A 21,922-nucleotide genomic window follows, 5' to 3' on the forward strand; every position below is an offset into this window, starting at 1 on the left:
GACTTTAAAAAAAAACAGCCATAATTTCAGTATCAGAGATAGATATTGTTGATATCTAATTAATCTCCTTCCAGGCATTTTCCTGTATACACATAAAAACTCCATATGAACATTACACAAACTGTTTTGTTATTTTCCCCCACTTAATAACATGCAATTTTCCCTACAGAAGTATTATTTTGATGTTTATATAATTTATTTGGAAAGAGAGAGAGAGTGAAAAAGAATACTGGCACGTGAGCGTGAGCAGGGAAGGACCACTGAGAGAGGGAGAGAGAAAATCCCAAGCAGGCTCCACACTGTTAGCACAGAGCCTGATGTGAGTCTCAAACTCACTAACTGTGAGATTATGACCTGAGCTGATATCAAGAGTTGGAGGCTAATCCAAGTGAGCCATCCAGTTGCTGCACCCCCTCTCCTCAAAAGTATTACACATAACCAGACATCATCTGTGTATCCACAACATCTCAGTAGGATAAGAGATTGTGGGTGGGCATCAACAACCTTATCTCATTGGTATTAGCCTCTCTGTGTCTTTCTTTCTTCCCTAGTTTGATTTTCTTTCTTGAAGACTTAATACTCATTTAGGTCTCACCATTCCCTCTCTTTCTCTCTCTCTCTCTCTCTTCTTCTCTCTGCTCTCCTGTCTTTCCATGCTGCGTTTTTCTTGTTCACTGTTAATATGATTGCACTATAGTTTTATATTGTCTAAACAGATTATGCTCCCCACAATTACACATTCAATACTGATGAAAGGATCTTGGGCAAGGGAGATGGGCTGGCTAAATATGCTGAGTGGGCTGGGTAATCAGGCAGGAGGACTGGCTCAGTAGGTGGTTCTTTGGGTGCAAAAAGGCAAGATTACACCTGAAGGTTGAAGTGGGAACTTAATAGAAAGCTAAGGATTGGGCCTCACCAGGCTGGAAATCATACCCTCTGTGAATAAGAGGGCCAGGGCTCTATTCTGGAAACAGGTTGGGAAAGCCCTTCCCAGAGATTTCATTCAAGTCTGGTAACTTATTTATAAGAAAAGAAGAAACTACAAAAGTTATCAAGAGGCTTGGGAAACCTAGATACTGATACAGAGGGCGATACCTGATTTCTATCACAGATTTTTAAGGTAATGAATACATACACATGAAGAAATCAAATAATCTACAGACCTACCATTTATGTTCTCTTATTCATGTTATCCCCCTACACACACACACACACACACTGTATAGTCAGGGCAAATACATTAGTGATGCCAATAAACATTAATGGTCTAAATTTATCATTTAAAAGAATTACTTGTTGCTATATGCATTTTGCAAGACTCGTTTAAAACAGAAAAACAATTAAAAAGGTTGAAAGTGGAAAAACATTCCAGGCGAATACTGATGAAAAAGAAAAAAAATATGGTATTAATATTAGATAAAAGTAACTCTGTAGACTGTAAAATGTAACTGTTTGTGTGTCAAATTTAACGGTTTATTCTATAAAACTATCTTCTTTTGCCCTCCTGTTAAATATTGGAAAATATATTCTAAATATACATGTGTATATAAATATCACATATACTCTACTTCTCAATCACTAAGAAGAACATCTTAATTGGTTATTCGGAGACAGGTCATATTCTATTCTCCAAACTGCCCTTTTTTTTGCAGCCTGACACATCCACACAGCATCTGTCCGTGCTGCCCAGGGCTGGAGTGCTATGTGTATGAAGATACAATACCCACTCCTGGCCTTGACACAGCAATGCCACACATCGTAATTATTTGCATGATAAAATGAAAAATTGTAACTCTTTACCTGAACTCTTGCTTATCAAAGCACAAAATGCCAAATTATATGAAGTCAAAGCAATTGTTTTTCTTCCCAAACACTGTATTTGAAAATGCACCTCTTTTACAATGTATTAAAGTGATGACCAACTTCCTCTAAGTTCTTCTTAAACAACTAAACAAATTCATCTCTTGACCTGCCCTTAGTATAGGTTCTATGTCAAGATCTTACTCTCATGACTTCTGACATCCATCCATTATGTATATACTGTTGAATTAGATGTTGTAAGGCTACAAGGTTCTCAGATGGCTATCAGAATATATGACTCTGTCAACCTTTAGTGTCAACATACTGCAAAAGGCGAAATCCTTACTCTCAACTCTCAGTTGGCAATTCATAATTCTCAAACCCTGAATAAACTTCTCACCAGTGTTAAGAAAACAGTAGAAGGAAACCATATAAAACTCATTCTATCTGTAGAGATGGAAAATCCAAGTTATTATTTAATATCATACACAAATGCCAAAAAAAAAAATTAACAAACATTAACTAAGAAATACTGAATCCAAGTGACAAACTTAGTTTCTGTTTTTAAAAAATCCTGCAGTTACTATTCTATCTCACAAGGCAGAAAATAAAATATAACTGAAAAACTGGGATGCAAAAGGTTCTTCTTAAAGTTCCTAAACACACACCAATGTGCATGAGAAACAGAAGAGTCTTCATGAAATCCTTGAATGTAAAGTTCCAAATATGACATCATGACTTAGAATCACAGCTCTGAAAAGACAAATATAAGGACACTCCTAGAGGTTTTTTTTAAATACTTTAAGGATATATATTTAATTCTACAGCAAGTTTGTTAAATTTGGCAAGATTTAGCCCATCCTACACATAAATGGAAGTAAAAGATTACGTAACACATTCAAGATTATATAATTGTTCAAATTGTAACCTAAATAACAGTTCTAACTCATTGAAATGACTCAGGGAAATGATAAAATCACATATAGAGGGGACACTCAAAAGTTTTTCTTAAAGGGCCAGAGAGTAAATATCTTAGGCTTGTGGGCCAAGGTCTCTGTCACAACTACTCAACTCTACCATTGTAGCATGAAGGCAGTTCTAGATGGCAGGTAATGAATGAACATGAATGTGTTCCAATAAAACTTATAAAAACAGGTGGCCAGCCCCCAAGATACAGTTTGCTGATCCCTGAAAACCAGAATCACTTTCAGGCATAGATAATCTTTGATCTGTAAGGAGATTATGACAATGCAAAAATAAGATGAAGTAAAACCACATAAGCCCTTTCAGCTTTGATAAAGGGATTCATCACTGATCTAAGAAAACAGGACTTTGACACAGTAGTTACAGGTCTTTGTTCAATTTATGCCCTTCTACACAGAGACACATTTCTACTGGGGACCCCACATGAAAGCAATTGTGTGGCTTAAGAGGAAAAGTGAAATTATAGAAGTGCTTATAAGTGTGTACTTTCCTATTGCTTAGAAGCTACATTCTTACTCTTTAAGAATCTCTCTGCAAAGATAATCCCAAAAGGTATATTTAAGATTACTCACCCATATCTTGCCAGAGATGCTAAAAAGACCAGCCATTCCAGACATCCTAAAAATTAATAAAGGAAGAGAAGAAGAGCCACTGGTGATGTATACTACGAAAAAATAAACCAAAACAAAGCTCAGGTCATAAGGATCTGCCCCTCCACTTTTTGCAATATGTTGTTCTCTCTCTTGGATTCATTTCCATTCTCATAAAGCTTAGATTTCATAGCCTTCATGTCAATTCTCTGCTATAAATACATTCAACCCCCTCTGGCCCTTTCTCCCGCCATTGTACATGTCTGGCAAAAAACCCAACACTGGGCAGCTGCATGTCTCTGGGGAAAACCACATGACCGACTGGCTGCTCTCCCTTCCCAGTCACAAACCTCAGGAAGCACTCAATACTGCATTGTTTTAGGTTCTACCTGAGATGATAGGTGATGTCTTTTCCCTCTCTTCAGACCTTCCACACCCTCCCCTTCACATGCATACTCAGCTAACAAATACTCCTTGTGTGTCACTGAGATATCAGAAACCATTATGTGACCTCTCTCATCGTCCCACCATCAAATCTGAGCCTGGTTATACCTGATCCACCTCCTCCTGTTACGGCAGAGAAAGCCTATCTGCCCTACCACAGTCTAATTCCACTTGTGCCTTGGATCCCATCCATACCTTTGGTCTTGTTAATGACTTGGTTCTTTTTGCCACTCCTTTTCCTGCATTAGTATTTTTCCCTTTCTGCTGGATCACTTTCTTCTGCCTGAAAACATGTTCTATCCTGTCTTTTCTTTTAAAAAATGCATTCTTGGACTTCACAAATGTCTTCAAAGAGTAGGCTATGCTTACTGTTTCTTCTCCTCACCATACCTTTAACCATCACATCTGGCTTCCACCCTCACTACTATAGTATCACTACTTGTCAAGGCCATGATGACTTTGCACTGCTTTACCAAACATCCATGTCTCAGACTTGATCTTCTTTTACCCTCAGTAACACAGGACACAAGTGATGACTCCCTCTTTCTTGAGCACCCTTTGCTTAGCTTCTAGGAAATCATACACCCTTAAGTCTCCTCTGGCCTCACTGGCACTCATTTTCAGTTTCCTTTTGCTGACTTCTTCTCTACTTGTCTTCTTAATTTTGGGGTATCTCTTGGCTCAGTCCCAAGCACTTTTCTTTTTACCTCTCTCAAGGTGATCCCCTCCCTTCTAACATTTAAATACCATCTACATGCTTTGTATTTGTGTTCCTAAATTCTCCATAGAGATCCATTTCTACACATTCAACCTGACAGCTCTAGAAGGAAGTCTGCATCTCAAACTTACCATGTCCAACACTGAGCCCTTGATTTTCTCTTGTTCAGATCAGTAACTGATACCAAGACCTACCCGGTACTCAAATCAGAAACCTAGGAGATTTTTTTGTGAATCTTCCTCTCCTGCACCTTAGCAAAATCTACCTTCAAAGCATATTTTAAATCCACCCATTCTCTCAATACCTACTGCTGTCACCCTGATAGGCACTACCACCATCCCTAGGCTGGATACAGCAACACACTTTGAACTGTTTCCTCTCATCAATTTGTGCCCCTCCCAACCTCTCCTCCTAAGAGCCATCTTCTAATTATATGCACTGATAACATCCAAGGTCCAAACTGAGACCCAGACCCATATGATATGGCTCCTGCCTGCCTCTCTTTCTTGGCATATGCCACTTCCAATCCTTTTCCCTGTGCTCAACCTTGGCCACATTTTGGCTCCTCAACATGATGAGCTCTTTCCAAACTGGGGCCTATGGCTGTGCTACACCCATTGTTGAGAAATATTCCTACCCCTGCTCTTTACCCAGCTAGGTCATTTTATCCTTCAGATCTGCCTGCCTCTCATCCAATTAGTCCCTGTCTTAGTAAAGGTTTGTTTATTTTTAATAGCCATTATCCAGATTAAGATTCTTTAAATCCCTAGGGTTTTTTTCTTAATCTATCTTACTTTAAGTTTCATAAGGAGACCAGAAGGCCCAACTCTGTCTTGCTCCTTGTTAAATATCTAGCACCTAGAATAGCATCTGGCATCAAATCAGTACTCAAATATTTGTAGAATGAAATGCCAAAGATGAGCTGCTTTTATAGTAAGCTATGTATTTCCTGGTGTTATATAAAATATTATTTCATGATTTATTCCTGAAATATTGCATGGTTTGATTCTATTTCACCAGTATTCCCAATACTTGTATAAACTAACATAATATTGACTACAATTATCACAATGCATTTAAATTTAAAACCAACTCTGGAAAAAGTCAGTATGGTCTGGCATTGTGTACTTCACCAAGAATTATACAGTTTGCCATCATGGACAAAAGTTACCCCCAGCAGTGTTATGCTAGGCAGTCAAAGACACTGTAGATTTTATTTTCCACATAGATACAACAGCAATTCCTTCAGAAGAAAGAATAGTAAATGGTATTCAATATCATATTCTGTAAAGAGAAAACAGTTGATATGGCTTAGTACAAAAGCTAGAGGAAAGGCATTTGTAATCCACCTGAATCTGGATACTTAATTCCTAGTATACTAATAACTGGCTGAAACATATGTGGGTCATAAAACCAGAAACACAATATGGGCCAAGTATGGTCATGCATGGTCTGGGTAATCAGAAGTGAATATGAAGAAAAATGCAGACTTTGAAGGCCTATGGCCTATTAACTTGATACCTCCTGTTTTATAAAAACAGCCTGTCATAAAAAAAAATAAGTTACGTCAGAGAAGCTGGGGATTTCCAGCCTGTCAGAGGCTCAACTGATTGCCATTTCTTCTCTAAGATATAATTCTGCAGGTCTTCATAGATTCCTGGGCCACGGTAACGGCGGAATATTCCATCCTTTGCACTATAAATTATAAAAACAAATAGAAAATAAATCTATTAAAATGATAAGTGTTACAGGTAATAAAAACCACAACTAATTTTACATGTGAACTCAACTTTGAGTTTTGACTTGGCTCAAATGAAGAAAAAAATTATAGTTAAGCAGACATCAGAAAGAATTAATAGAAATATTAATCTATTACAGATGAGAAATTCCAAAACAGCAAGCACATATGCTATGTGCAATTTATCGTTGCACAATTTGGGACACAAGCAAGGTTCTTGGCAGTGTCTAATCTATCAAGTTACTTTTTATTATTTTTGCTACCAATGATTTCAATTTTTCTTTTACAACATGAAACAGTAATTGTTATCAAACTTTAAAAAATTGCATCTACAGTTCCAAATTTATGTCATTCAAATACCTCCCATTAAAATGAACAAAACACCTTGTATTCTCTAGGCCCCTCAGTCTTCCTCTCATTTTCTTGCCATAGTCCAGCTTCCTACGGGAAGGGTCTACACTTGCCATTTTCTCCTCATGTATTACTCATTCACTACTCATGTGATTGGTGGTTCAGCTCTCAGGACTCCATAGAAACTGCTCTGATGCTCACTGGCACTGTTCACTTGTGAAAATCCCTTACTTTCTCCTTTGTTGGCTTTTATGACATGAGCTCTTTGGGCTTCTTCCTTTTACTCTGACCACCCCTGTTCAGTTCCTCACTCTGTCTTCCTTTGCAGATGTTCTAATACTGGTCAACACCAGGTTCTATCCTTAACCTATTTCTCATCCCAGAGTATAAGTTCTCTTTAGATACATTGCATTTTTATGTACCTCGATGTTGAGGAATCCCAAATACATGTCTTTAGTCTAGATCCTTCTTCTGAGCTTTAGATACTGAAATCAAACCAGCACCAAAACTTCTCCATTTGGAATGAACAGAGGCACTTCACACTATCTTCTCCATTCTGGCCTCTATCTTCCAAAACTTCTTCTTATTCTAATGGATCCTCAATAGCTTTTGCGGGTTCTACATGGCTTATTGGTAGTCATTACAGGCTCTTCCTTCCTTATAGCTGGTTAGTCACCATGTCTCAGTTATCTCATATCCTAAGTATTTCCAGGATCCATCCCTTCTTTTCCCTTCCCTATCACTCTACCTGAGCCTCTCTAACCTCATCACCCAGGATGATCCAAATGTACTCCATGGGCCAGAACCAGTTATAGTCCTCAGAAGGTATCTCATTTTCTCCCAGGCTTTTCCACGGTATCTCCTATATCTGGAAAGGTTTTCTCCACTCTGTCTGCTTAGCCCAATTCCTACCTTTTATAGCATCAGAGAAATCACTTTTGACTACCCCTGTCCTACTCACTGCCTGACATTAGGTACCTTTTCCCTACTATATTCTGGGTGTCACTCTCTCCTATCAGCTATCATTCAATGCACACATCAGTCTTTCTCTCTTCAAATTTTAAGCTGAATGAGCCATGGTTATGTAAAGCAACTTAGAATTCTTGATGCACATCTGCTCCTTTCAAATCTTTTCTGAAGTTTCTTGTGTTTAATTAGAAAATTATTTAAACTTACTGAAAAAATGCTGGGAGAGTAGTGACAAAGAAGCGGCCACTTAAACCTGTAAGAGGCACAAACAAAAAAAGTTACAAGTCAAACTCTGACTACTCCAACCACCTAATGTACATTGTAAGAATAAGTGGCCTTGAGCTTGTTTTCATACCCATGTAATTAAAATCATTCCAGCTATTTAATCACATTTACTAGTTTTTTTGTTTTTTGTTTGTTTGTTTGTGCTTTTTTTTTTTTTTAACTTAAAGAATCTTGTTTTTATCCACTTTTATTTACCTGCCACTTTCTGGTCACTGACAGACAATTTGCTTATCTTTGATGGGTTACACTAACGTTTTCTGGCTTGTGCATTGGTTAGAACTGTATGGTGGTTAAAAGGATAGATTTTAGAGTCATGCAATAGGGGTTAAATACTAATTCTCCAGTTACTAGCTTTGTGACCTTAGATAAATTACTTAATCTTTCTGTGAAATGGGTATAATAAAGCCTGACTGAATTGTTCTGAAGTTAGCTTAGATCAGTATGTTAATTGCTTAGCACATATTAAATATAATGGCATGTAAATAAAAATAGCACATATTAAATATAAATTATAGACAGCATATCAGTTATAGGTTTAAAAACAACAAAGAATATGAAATAATAAGATCATTATAACTTCTGCATATTTATAAAATTTGTAATTTCTATCAAGGAACTCTATGTACTTTAAATGGATTTTTTTCAATTTGTGTTAGCAAATCCTTACAAAACCATAACCACATATCAAATGCTTTGCTAGGTACATGTGAAAATAAAGATAAATAAAACAGTCATTTATCAAATATTTACTGGCATCTTCTTTGTTCCAGGGACCGTGATAATGGCTCAAGACACATAGATAAGGAAAAACATACAATCTTTGTTTTCACAGAGCTGACACTCTAGTGGCAGAAGGAGAGAATTTAATCAGGTAATCGTGACCAGAAACAGAGATGGATGATATGAAGAAAAGAGACACACAACAAAAGCTTGCATGAGATTAGTTGTAAAGAACAGGTCCCTGGTCTTTAAATGTTCACTGGTAAGTAAAGTTGATGTGGGCACCACGATTGAGTAAGCCTGGTTCTGGCAAAGAAAAAAACTAAAGCCCCCCACCCCCACCCTATCCAGCACGGTAAACTGGCAGAGATAGCATTTCCTCATTTCTCATCACTTCTGCCTTTCCCAAGGAAGAACAGTATGGACAAAATCAAATGCCTATGTAAATGATGTGGCTCAAATTTTACGTCTCTGGAATCACTTGAAGTTTGAAACACAGAAGGTTTATTTTTAATAACAAAGGATATTTGTTGATCCCCACTTTATAAACTAAATCTATATTCAGTAAAATAATTTATTCATTAATGATGAGTCTTCCTGAAGAAGGGCTCTCTATTTTTTCTCATATCCAACCAAGCAACTCTAAAACATCACCTATGGCACTTATAAGCAAACACATTATTCTGAAGGCAGTAAAAGTCAATGTTACAAAAAGAAACATAAACTTCATACATTTATCATTGTACATTTTTTTAAAGGTTGTACTGGCAGTAACAGAAACACAAGTGACCCGAGAAGTCAGCTGAGGACTCTAACAAGTATCTCTGTCTATGGGGCATTATCACCTGTAACAAGCTTGGAACTCCACTCTGCCAAGGAGCAAAGGCATTTTTTAGTAGAGTTCCAAATCTAAATTGCCAGGGAAAAAGTACTGGTAATCCTAAAGGCCTAAAAATTATTATATGTTTTGCTTATTACAAACAGTTTCATATCTCAGTTCTTTCCTAGCTACAGATTGTTTTGACCACTCCAAATTTTATACAAGGGGAGTTACAGTGTTATGGAATTATGCTTTACTGATGCGGTCTTTAAAATGGAATACACAAATTAGTATCCCATCACTACTTCAAGTTTCTATTTAGGTTTTATTTTTATCAGAAGACATAGATAGGATTTCTAACAAATACTAGGCATCACCGAAGGCAATATTTTTAACGAATTCTTTAAAATCCTTCATATGTTCTTGGTCATCATTGGCAATGGCAGTAAGTTAAAAATAAACAAACAGAAGAAATATTTCATGAAACACATTAACTTACAACAGTATTTATAAACAATGTTTCCAGATTCACAGGCCAGCTTGCCTGAAGTCAAACTCCACTTCTGGTTCTTATTAGTTTTTAATCTGGGACAGTAAATTTAAACCATCAGTTTTCACATAAATAGATATTATTTCTATCTCAGTACTTTTTAGTATTAAATGATTTTATATTTATAAAGCACATAGAATACAGTGTTTGATATAGAATAAGTACTAAATATATGCAAGCTAATATGTTGTATATTTAAATCTCTGATTCAAAGTTAGGATAAAATAGGATGTAATAAACTAATTTAGTGTTAAGTGCTTTGGAAATCACACACTATTTTGGATAACATATCTTAAAAATAAATGGGCCCATGAAAAAACTTAATACAGAGAAAATAGTGACAGATAGTCTCAGAATTTTCTGTATTTTCCCAGTTGAGACAAGAAGGATGCTTATCCTCAAAACTCCTAGAATAAACATTATGACAACTTTATGGCTCTTGATGTGAACTGCTGGGTTGTTTTCCAGAACTACTGTACCAATTTACAAGACCATCAGTTAAGGTTCATTTCAAATAAAGATCATTTTTGGGGTGCCTGGGTGGCTTGGTTGGTTGAGCATCAGATTTCAGCTCAGGTCAAGATCAGTTCATGATCTCATGGGCTTCGAACCCTGTGTCATGCTCTGTGCTGATATCTCAGAGCTTGGAGCCTGCTTCCAATTCTGTCTGTCTGTCTGTCTGTCTCTCTCTCTGCCCCTCCCCCACATGCTCCTTTTCTCTCTCTCTCTCTCTCTCTCTCTCTCGTGCGTGCACAATCTCAAATGAAAAAAAAACATTTAAAAATTAAAATGAAGATCATTATTAATAAATCATAACACCTCAAAACTGCTTTCATTTATGTTTCTTCGGCAGTATTTCTTTAAATGACAACCCATGCAGGATACTAATAATAAGGTCATAGCACCTAACTCAGATATGAGATCAGTTTGCTGTCTGGGATAATATACCATCACTGAGGCTGTATTCAGGACAATCAACAAAAAATCAAGAACAATTAATGTAGCCCTGAGATTATGTCACACATCTAAGTCCTTGAAGATCTAACACCATAGGAAATCATTTCAAATAAATGTCATTTTTGGGAGATTAACAATGTCAGAAAGCTTTGGGTTTCATGCCAGTGCTCCAAAAATGTCTTTTAACCTTTAGTACCAATACTATCAAGTATCAGGGGAAACTTTCATTATCTGAAAAGTTAAAACATGACCATCTTGGAACAGAGAAGCACCATCTGAGGTTGTGAACTTCAAGTTTTAAAAACAAGTGTGGATCTTAAGAAAGGATTACAACAACAGATCAGCAGCTCATTTCAAAGTCTGCATAATGATTCACTGCAGCAAACTTTAGAAAGTGTAAAAGAAACAAGTGCACTCTTAAACCTTTAACTAAAAGAGATAAAGTTTGGCCACAAGGTCTCCCAACATTTCTGCATGTCTTTTTTACTTTAAGGGAAACTCCACTTTAAATGAAAATTGATTGCAACATAAAAGGGGCATTAATCCAAAATTCAGGAAAAAGTTTTAATTTCTTATTAGAAAACTTATCTTAAACAAAAAAAGAATTAAAAGATTATAGAAAGAAAAAATGATATCATGGAACTATATTTTGATATGCAAAAACACAATAGAAATTATTTAAGTTAAATATTTAATAATAATAATGGAGATAGCTACTAGCTTTTGTTCTACTATTATTAACTGTGTTACTTTGGGCATGTTATATAACCTCTTTGAGCCTCAGGTCTCTGAGTATTATGGAGATAAATAGTTCTCCCTAGAGTTGTTATGAAACTAAAATGTACGTAAGTGCCTAACAATTACAGGCTGAAGTAAATGCTTAACTAAATGTTAGCTATTATCACCAAAAGAGCAGCAGAAGGAAAGGAATAAAAAAAAACCCCAAAATGGGGCACCTGGGTGGCTTAGTCGGTTAAGGGTCCAACTTTCGCTTAGGTCATGATCTCGCGGTTCGTGGGTTCGAGCCCCGCATCGGACTCTGTGCTGACTGCCAGCTAGGAGCCTGGAGCCTGTTTCAGAGTCTGTGACTCCCTCTCTCTCTGACCCTCCCCTGCTCACGCTGTCTCTCTCTCCCTCTCTCTTCTAGAAATAAATAAAAATATATAAAAAAAAAACAAAACCAAAAACTGACCTTACCTTTGAGACCGAAATAAAGTTGTCAATATAATAGGATACCAAAGACTAAGTTTTATAATTATAAAATTAAAATATGAACTTTAACTGAAACACAGTTAAATAACAGTCAACTAACAGCTTTTACAATTAGTGGTTTAAACATAATGCTAATTCTTGACCATGGTAAGAGTCTGGTTGACCTCTAGTCCAGTGAAAAACCATCACCATGGGTGTTCTATGAGCAGCTACTGTTTTCTTGTCCTTGACAACTAAGCTCATCTGCATGGAACAGAAGGTTCAAGTACATACTCATTACATTTAACTTCCCAAAGAGCAGCAACTGAAATATCACCTGGCCTATGTAGTATTAAGCAGACAATCTAATCTAATCTAATCTAATCTAATCTAAGGCCTTTCCTTTCCTTGACTTCTACATCTCACCTGTAAAATGCAATGTCTTTATAATTCCCAATTATTATAATTCTGAAATCTTATTTTCTGTTCAAAATACCTACAACAAATCTCTTGTGAGACATATCAATGGAAGAGTTACAGACATGACTAAAGGCTATGCATAAACACTTCAGAAATTCTTGCTTTCTTTTCTTTTTAAATTTTACTTGCAAGGAAAAGAAATGAAATTATGCCTTACTAGGAGTGTTGGCAAGGCACCTTGATGAAAAATATACTAATGGAGATCTGTGACAAAACACAAATCTGTATACAGAAATATCCAGAGGCGCCTGGGTGGCTCAGTTGGTTAAGCATCTGACTTCAGCTCAGGTCATGATCTCATGGTTGATGGGTTCGAGCCCTGTGTCGAGTGAGCTTGAGCCCCACTTCTCACTCTCTCTCTCTCTCTCTCTCTCTCTCTCCCTCCACCCCCATGGGATTCTCTCTCTCTCCCTCCCTCTCTGCCCCTGGCTCACTTGTGCCTCTCTGTCTCTGAAAAAAAGAAGGAAGGAAGGAAGGAAGGAAGGAAGGAAGGAAGGAAGGAAGGAAGGAAGGAAGGAAAAAAGAAAGAAAGAAATACCCAGTAAAATGTTCAACTTGGGGAAACATAGTATCATTCAGGATGTTAGATTATGTAAAAATGAAGTAAATACCCAAACAACTTTTGAGAATAGGGACAAACTGCCCTGGAGTTCTGCCAGTAAGTTAGTACCACATAAAACACCTTCTCTCTTCATTTGGCTTCCAGAACCCCCTACTCCTCCAGCACCTTCCTACTTCATCTGCTTCTCTTTTTCCTCTGTTGGAATTACCTCTTTCCTTCTACATGTTAGAGTGCCCTGGTTTGCAATCCCCCAAACACTTCTCTGGCACACCCTCCCTAGGCAATCTCAACTCTTCCCCTCTTTTCAAATATCATATACAGTGATGATCCTCAAATATATCTCTCTAGCTCAGCTCTATTTGGTTTTCTATTGAATGTCTTGAACTTCAACCCTGTTCCAAACCTCCTCCTCCTCCTTCAGGCTTCTCCATCTTCTTTCTTTCCATCAAATGCTATAGCCAATCCATCAAGAAATCCTTTTGGATATTCCAGCCAAATGTAGTATCTCAAATCCAGTCACTCATCACTGCTGCTGCTAGTCAAGCCACCATCATCTCCACTTGGGACTAATGCATTAATCTCTTAACTTCTTGTTTCCACTTCTGACCTCCTACAGACAAGTTTTCATGTAGCAGCCAAAGCAATTATTTTAAAACACAAAGCATATCATGTCACTCCCCTACACAAACCCTCCAGTAGCTTCCTTCCTATCATACTAAAATCTAAATTCCTTGTCATGGGCAACAACATCCTACATGGTCTGGTCCCTGGCTACCTCTGCAGGTCTGTTCATCTTGAGTATCCCACTAGCTATCATATGGTTCCTCAAATAAGCCAAATACACCTCTGCCCTCACATGCCATTTGCTCTACCTGGAATGTTCCTCCTCTACAGCTTGTTGAAATTCACCCTCCTCAATTTGTCAAGACATCCAGTCAAACAGTCCTCCACTGGACATCCTGTTTAAAATAGTGACTCCCACAATTTTCTACATTTTTATCCTGCTTTCTTTTTCTTCAAGTCCTTACTACCACCAGACATTATTTTCCATTTTACTGTCATTACTATTTATCTTCCACTAAAATGTAAATTCAATGGGGAGCCAGGTCTTTATCTTCCTTATTCACTTGTATCATTTATCTACATCACTACCATCTAATTTTTAATGTTTATTTATTTTTGAGAGAGACAGAGAGAGTGTGTGCACAGTGGTGGAGAGGCAGAGAGAAAAGAGACACAGAATCTGAAGAGGCTCCAGGCTCTGAGTTGTCAGCATAGAGCCCAATGTGGGGCTCAAACTCAGAAACCATGAGATCATGACCTAAGCCAAAGTCAAATACTTAACCAACCAACTGAGCCACCCACATGCCCCTGTATCACTGCCATCTAGAACAAGACCTGATGCATGGTAGAAACTCATGTATTTTTTTTTTTAAAAAAAATACATTACTCTTAAACCCTTTTAAAAGATTAATTGACAGCATTAGATTCTTAAAAATTTTTTAGAGAGGGAGAGAGTGCACACAAGTGGGGGAAAGGGGTGGAGGAGGAGACAGAGGGAGAGAGAGGGAGGGAGGGAGGGAGAGGGAGAGAGGGAGAGGGAGAGAGAGAGAGAGAGAGAGAGAGAGAGAGAGAGAGAGAGAGAGAGAATCTTAAGCAGGCTCCATGCTCATTGCAGAGCCTGATGTGAGGCTCAATTCCATGACACTGGGATCATGAACTGAGCTGAAATCAAGAGTTGGATGCTCAACCAACTGAGCCACGGAGGGTGCCCTGATAGCATTAGATTTATAATTTAAAATAAAGTGTACAATAAAATAGTATAATCTGAAGTGAAATATTCCTTAGGCCACTCATTCATATATATGGAAATTTGTCTCATAATTTTATTTATGAGTTACAGTTTTTAAATTTTTATTATTTAAAATAATTCTAGAACTTACACTTTAAAAATTGTTCTAATACATAAAAAAAATCATTTTTCCTGTTTTGGACTTTGGTTTTTGCTATTCCTAAAGAATACTGGACCAAAGACTTTTTTCCTTCTTTCACATTTACATAAATATTATGAGTCAATGATATATTTGTTTTTAAAATATTTCATTATAACAGATTTCTCTCTACATTATCAAAAAAGCACTCAATCCATTCACAATGGAAAAAGTAGCTGTAAATCTACATTTTAGATGGAAAGTCTATATTCAGTTAACCTTAAGATTTGTGAATCCATCACAAATAGTTTAATTCTTTTAATTCAAATCATGCTGTGAATTCACAGCAGGTATACCAAATGACTGAAATGTGAATAAACCAGCTGCATTTCTAAGAAACACACCATCAAATGTGTTTCCTGTCCACTAATTAGCAAGGCTTACACCTGATTTCACTGGACTCAAACTACTAAAAGACAAAAACAAGTTTACAGCAAAAATGTAATTGCAATGATGTGACTTCCAAATGGAGTAACTCATTCTAATAGCCCAAATCATGAACTGGTAAGTATAATTGTCCATCTCTAAAAAGCAGATGGGCAAAATTGGCTTTGATGCAAATTATTAAAAAGGTGAAACCTTGAGAACTAATGCCTTTAACAGAAATCTCTCTCCAGGGATTTATCAACACATTCATCTTAACAGACACCATCCGTTTTGCTGTCCAAGTAACTGGTAATTCATTACTTTGTGTTTTTGCACTCACAGTTGTTACAGAAAGTAATAGCTACACCTCCATGTCTACCTTCTTTTTTCCCTTGTAAAGAGATACAATAGGTAGAAATTGAATGGGGAAAAATAAGTTTCCAAGCAGTCACATTTCAGCTTTGAATCATAAAAGCCCAACTTTTTTAAATTTGTACATAGTCTTTATTTTTATTTTAGAGAGAGACAGAGTATGCACAAGTGTTGGGGGAGGAACAGAGAGAGAATATCAAGCAGGCTCCATACATAGTGCAGAGTCCGACTTGGGGCTCGATCCCACAACCCTGGAATGATGACCTGAGCCAAAATCAGGAATCGGCAGCACAACTGACTGGGCCACCCAGGAAACCCTTATACAGCTATTTTTAAACTACAAATACACCTTGTGTGTATCTTTTCAGAATTTAAAAGTTTCCTCTATTTCCCTTTTTCTTTTGAAAAGTTACATCATTAACAGCTATTATCAGGAACAACAGAATTAGAAATTCACCATTCTGGAACCCACTGTGATAGATTTGGTTCAGGTAAGGTCATCATTTCGTTCAGGTAAGATCAGCAATACCATGTACTACCCCACAGATTATATGCTAATCACAAAGTGAGGTCTTCTCTTTATAATGGAGATGTTTAATGTCATCACCTTAAACAAGCACTCAAACTCAACATCACTAATGTGTCTTAATATGTATGATAATAATGGGATAATATGTGTCTTCTGATGGATTACAATTTAAGTCACAGGATCACCTATGAGGTACTCTCGGCCATAAATGTCTAACCTGAATTATGTCTCTAGACTAAAATTCAAATCACAGAAAATATAAGAATAAATTAAATGTCCCCACAGAGAAACACCTAGGCAAATCTCCGACCTGTTCTCTTCAGAGTATCAATGTCATGAAAAAAAATGGGGGACTATATTCTAGGATGAGAGAGACTAAAAAGCATAACTACCAAATTCAATTGGTGAAGCTTGATTAGATCCTGGTTCAAAAAACTATTAAAAAATGCGAAATAATAAGAAAGATTTTAATATGCTTAAGTACTGAAGGGTACAGGATCATGGTCTCTATAACTGATTTTCAAGTGACTCAGCAAATAAATAATAACAATATATATGTCAATACCAATATACATAAACTCAGACATGTTAACATGTTATCTGTTGATTCTAGATGCAGTTCATGGGTACTCTATATCTTAGTCTTTTATCTTTTCTCTGTTTGAAAAAATTCAAAATAAAGGGGCACCTGGGTGGTTCAGTCAGTTAAGCGTTCAATCTCGGCTCAGGTCATGATCTCGCGTTTCCTGAGTAAGAGCCCTGCATTGGGCTCAGTGCTGACAGCTCCGAGCTTGGAGCCTGCTTTGGGTTCTGTGTCTCCTTCTCTCTCTGCCCTTCTGCTCATGCTCTGTGTGCATCTCTGTCTCTCAAAAATTAACATCAAAATAAACAAATAAATAAATTTAAATTAAAAAATTCAAAATTGAAAGTAATAAGCTTTTGCATTTCATGCTCAACATGTACAGCACCTGGCTCTTGAATGACATCTACTTTCCCCACACTGATTTGAAGTATTTCACCATTCTTTGCAAATGTCTCCCATTCTGAGTCAGTCTGCTGGCAGGATGGACACCAAGGGGCATAACTATAAAAGAAGAATAGCTAATCAATAAAAACATATGAAAAATATCTGTAAGTATTTAAATTTAAAAAGTAAATTCTTAACTAAAGGGAAACACAAGAGCAAGCTTTTCCAAAGGCACTTGATATAGAAAAACATGCATATTTCCCTGCTAGAATGTAATGCACAAATATCAATTCCCTAGGAAAAACTTAGCCAAAGTTTAAGAATATTTTCACAAATTACTGTAATACATAAAATATTTTATTTCAAAGTTATTCTTACAATGAACCCAAATTGTACTACTTTCCAGATAGCTTATAATTTTTCAGGGTGAAACTATTTTGAGAGTCCCATTAATGGCAGACAATTTTCATAAGGGCCTTTTTCAATGACCCAAACCAGTTTCAGACCCATCAACATGAGATCTGATGGGTGGAGACCAGAAGATGTGTTGCTAGTGGGTCCTCCAAATGCAAATCATTTCCAAAGATACGTGGCAGTCTGAACCATTCTCAGAAAGTAGAAGCTATAGGCTAACTGGGGTATATGGAGACTTTCTTAAATAGGAGAGGAATTAGAAATAAACACTTGAGACTTCAATCAGAACTCTGCTTTTTTACATTATTTTTTCATTCAACAAACATGACCTAAGCACCATGCTAGAGACTGAGACCACAGCTGTGAATAAGACAAACGTGGTACCTCCTTCCTCCTTGTGGAATGTATCATCCACAGATGAAAACAGGTAAACATAGGGGTAATGACATCCAAGTGGCAAATGCCATGACTAAGAAGGTAGAACAGATGTTACGGGACACTCAGGAGCTGGGTGATCCACAGAGAAAGGAGCATCCATGCGAAGATCTAAAGTAAGAGTAACAGCCAGAGAGTGTTCAGAGAATGTTCTAATCCAAGCAGAGAGAAAACAGTAAGTGTGAAGTAAGTAAGTGTGAAGGCTCAGAGCTCTGACAGGATGAAGGCATCATTCACAGCCTTTAAAAATGCTGTATGAGGAGTTAGGACTTTATTCAAAGCTTCATTACCGACACTCTAAAAAAGTAAGAATCATAATCAGATTTACATTTTTTAAAAAAGTCACCTGGCAGCTCTTTGGATAATGGATCAGGGAAGGATAAGATGGAAGCAAACTAGAAGGTCAGGCCGTTACCCTGGCAATATGCTAAGGGCCTCACTTCATTCCTGTGATCCTAGAAAGCATCATAAATAGGTCATAAAGCTCAAACATGGTCCAGGATTTCATACGCAGAAGTTGAAAATAGGAATCCAGAGAAGATTCCTGTTTGGAAATATAGTGGATTGAATAGTGTCTCTTAAAAAGATACGTCTAAGTCCTGAGCCCCCATCTCTGTGCATATGATCTTATTTGGAATAAGGGTCATTATACATATAACTAAATTCAGGATCTTGGCATGAGATTATCCTGGATTTAGGGTAGGTTCTAATAAGGGAAAGAAGAAGGAAGTGTGACACAGAGGAGGAGGAAGGCCATGTGAAGATGTAGTTGGGGATGGGTGTTATGTAGCTCCAGGCCAACAGATGCAAGGACTGCTGGCCACCACAAGAGGCTACAAGAGGCATGGAACGTTCAGACACTCACAGAGCCTCCAGAGGAAGCCAGCCTGGATTTTGGAATTTTGGTCTCCAGAATTGTGAGAGAATAAATTTCCGTTGTTTTAAGCCACTAAGTTTGTACTAACGTACAGTTGTCTAAGGAAACTAAAACAGAATGGAAGATAAAATTTGAGCTAAAAAGGGATTGAGATCAAATACACCTGATGAAGATTTTAAGAGTTGGTTGAGCTATGTTTACCTAATATAAACTATTGTGAACAAACATAACGTCTGCTGGAAATCCATTTTCAGGTACTAACACAGGACACAAGTGAAAGGAAAATTAACATTTACAGAATGTCACAAAAATACATTAATACAAATGGAGAGACATTTTGTTTTGCTGAATAATACCCAGAAGGAAAAAGCAGTAAATAAAATGAATTAATCAATGCTTACAAAATGGGACAGGATACTCCAGGAAAAAAAACCACTGAACACTGAATAATATTTTGGGATGCTACCAACTAGGCATATTTTAAAAATCTGCTTAAATGGGGTGCCTGGGTGGCTCAGTCAGTTAAGCATCTGACTTTGGCTCAGGTCATGATCTCGCGGTTCACGAGTTCGAGCCTCATGTCAGGCTCTGTGCTGTCAGCTCAGAGCCTGGAGTCCCCTTCAGATTCTGTGTCTCCCTCTCGCTCTGCCCCTGTCCCATCCATCTCTGTCTCTCTCTCTCAAAAATAAATAAACATTAAAAATTTAAAAAAAACAACAACAAATAACAAACACACATGCACACACATAGGAAAAAATGCCTTAGGAACAAAAAAAAGGGGGGGTGGAAATGTTAAATGATCAAATTCTGTAACAATCTTTAGGCACAAAGGTGCTGTTAGGTTGTCATTTATAAACCCTTTTATCTCGACCTGGGTGGAAGCATGCATGTAAATGCCATGCAACACTCAATGCAATGATGCCTCCAAACCAACCTTCCTGAAAAACAGTAGCAAACTGAAATTGAGCAATATTTTGATCTTTCACGTTATGAGGAGGTACAGGGGGTTAAAAAGTCAACATGATGGGGAGGGTTGCATTTACTTAAGGCAAGTATTGAGATTAGGCACAGCCCAGTAGAGAAAGGGCAAAGCAAAGCAAGCATTTCTCTGTCCAGGCAAGCCCTCAGATGCAGCCAGACTTAAGCACAATTTTTCAACCTCACTAAGGATTTGTTCATCCTTCTCTACAGGGGTCTAGATTACAGCTCACTGTCTAGTCCCTGAGATCCCAGAGATATATATGGACCAGAAAACATGATCCAAAAACATCTTTGAACATAGCTGATTTTAAATATGTATATCTCCACATTTCCAGGGCAATGCATATACCTGGTACAGTAAGTGCTCAATAAATATATACTGAATAAATAAATGAACAAATTAAAAAATATATAGTCTTTATTTGAAAAAGGTCATTTCATATTTAAAAACATCAGGGGCACCTGGGTGACTCAGTCTGTTAAGTGTCTGACTTTAGTGCAGGTCTTGTGGTTCTCGAGTTCAAGCTCCACGCTGGGTTCTGCAATAATAGCTTGGAGCCTGGAGCCTGCTTGCTTCAGATTCTGTTTCCTGCTCCCTCTGCTCCTCCCCTATCTACTTTTGTGCACAAGCTCGCTCTCTCTCTCTCAAAAATAAATAAACTTAAAAAAAAAAAAACCCAACCATATGGCAGATGTTATTGGCACAAGCAGTTGGTAATCTTTAGGAAAAAAGGGGATATTTTATTATTAAGTACACTTCAATTAGATAAGAGCACTGCCAGAGGATTCAACAAGACCAACCACAAATTAACCATGTGACTTTGGGTAGGTTAATAATTGCTCCATGCCTCAGTTTCCTCAACTGCAAAATGGGATAACAACATCAGCTATCTTAGGAGGTTATTGGGAGATTAGATGACTAATCTAGATATAAAACAGGTACATGTTAAGAACAATTATTAATACCAGTCACGTTTGTTATACACTGTTTGGTTTCCAAGACATTTTTATGATACATTAGCTCATCAAAACTTTACAACCTCACTGCCAAACAGACAAGGCAGATTTAAAGGACTTAGTTTAAGGCTACCTAAGACCACACAGAGCAAGAACCCAGATGGAGGGTTTAGCTTTTGTTTTGCTTTTTTAGGGGGGTGGGTGCAGGGGAAGGGGGAGAGAGAGAATCTCAAGCAGGCTCCACACCTAGCTCAAAGCCTGACTGGGGTTCAATCTCACATCCATGAGATCATGACCTGAGCCAAAATAAAATCAAGAGTCCTATGCTTAATGACTGAGCAACCCAGGAGCTGGATGTGGGGGTATTTATGTGATAGATTTATGGTAGGTATTTATGTGATACAATACTCAAGGAAAAGAAGACCCAACATCGAGAGAGAGAGAGAAAGAGAGAGAGAGAGAGAGAACACCAGAAAGAAGAAATTACCAAATATAAGGAAGCAATTTTGCAGTGTAATTTAATAAATTCTAGATCCTTTTTGCTTTGTTTCCCTACGCCTGTACCTTGGCATTTAACTCATGAACATATTTACTACATCAGCAATGATTAAATCATGCAAATTTAATATTTTATTCATTTATTTATTTATTTAGAGAGTGCATGCAGGTGAGTGGCAGAGACAGATGGAGGGGGAGAATCCAAAGCAGGCTCCACACAGCACAGACCCCCACATGATGCTTGATCCAATGAACAACGAGATCATGACCTGAGCCAAAATCAAGAGTCTCAACCAACTGAACCACCTAGGCTACACCATCTTTTATTTATTTATGTTTTATATATTCCAGTCCCTAGTCTCTAGCCACGCTATTA

The 21,922-nt window shown here is 37.4% G+C and overlaps 1 protein-coding gene across 1 annotated transcript in view; it reads right to left on the reverse strand.

Annotated features, from left to right (window-relative positions):
* The window catches only part of TMX4 (thioredoxin related transmembrane protein 4), a 43,930-nt gene that overhangs the window by 14,836 nt on the left and 7,172 nt on the right, over nt 1-21,922 (reverse strand). The window contains exons 2-5 of the mRNA XM_077749134.1: nt 17,386-17,501; nt 7,802-7,847; nt 6,103-6,231; nt 3,357-3,402 (exon numbers count right to left, since the gene is read on the reverse strand). Coding sequence (XP_077605260.1) covers nt 3,357-3,402; nt 6,103-6,231; nt 7,802-7,847; nt 17,386-17,501 — 337 coding nt within the window. The remainder of the gene's footprint in view (nt 1-3,356; nt 3,403-6,102; nt 6,232-7,801; nt 7,848-17,385; nt 17,502-21,922) is intronic.

This window comes from Crocuta crocuta, unplaced genomic scaffold (assembly GCF_008692635.1).
Source record: "Crocuta crocuta isolate KB4526 unplaced genomic scaffold, BGI_CrCroc_1.0 scaffold407, whole genome shotgun sequence".
Classification (NCBI taxonomy): Eukaryota; Metazoa; Chordata; class Mammalia; order Carnivora; family Hyaenidae; genus Crocuta; species Crocuta crocuta.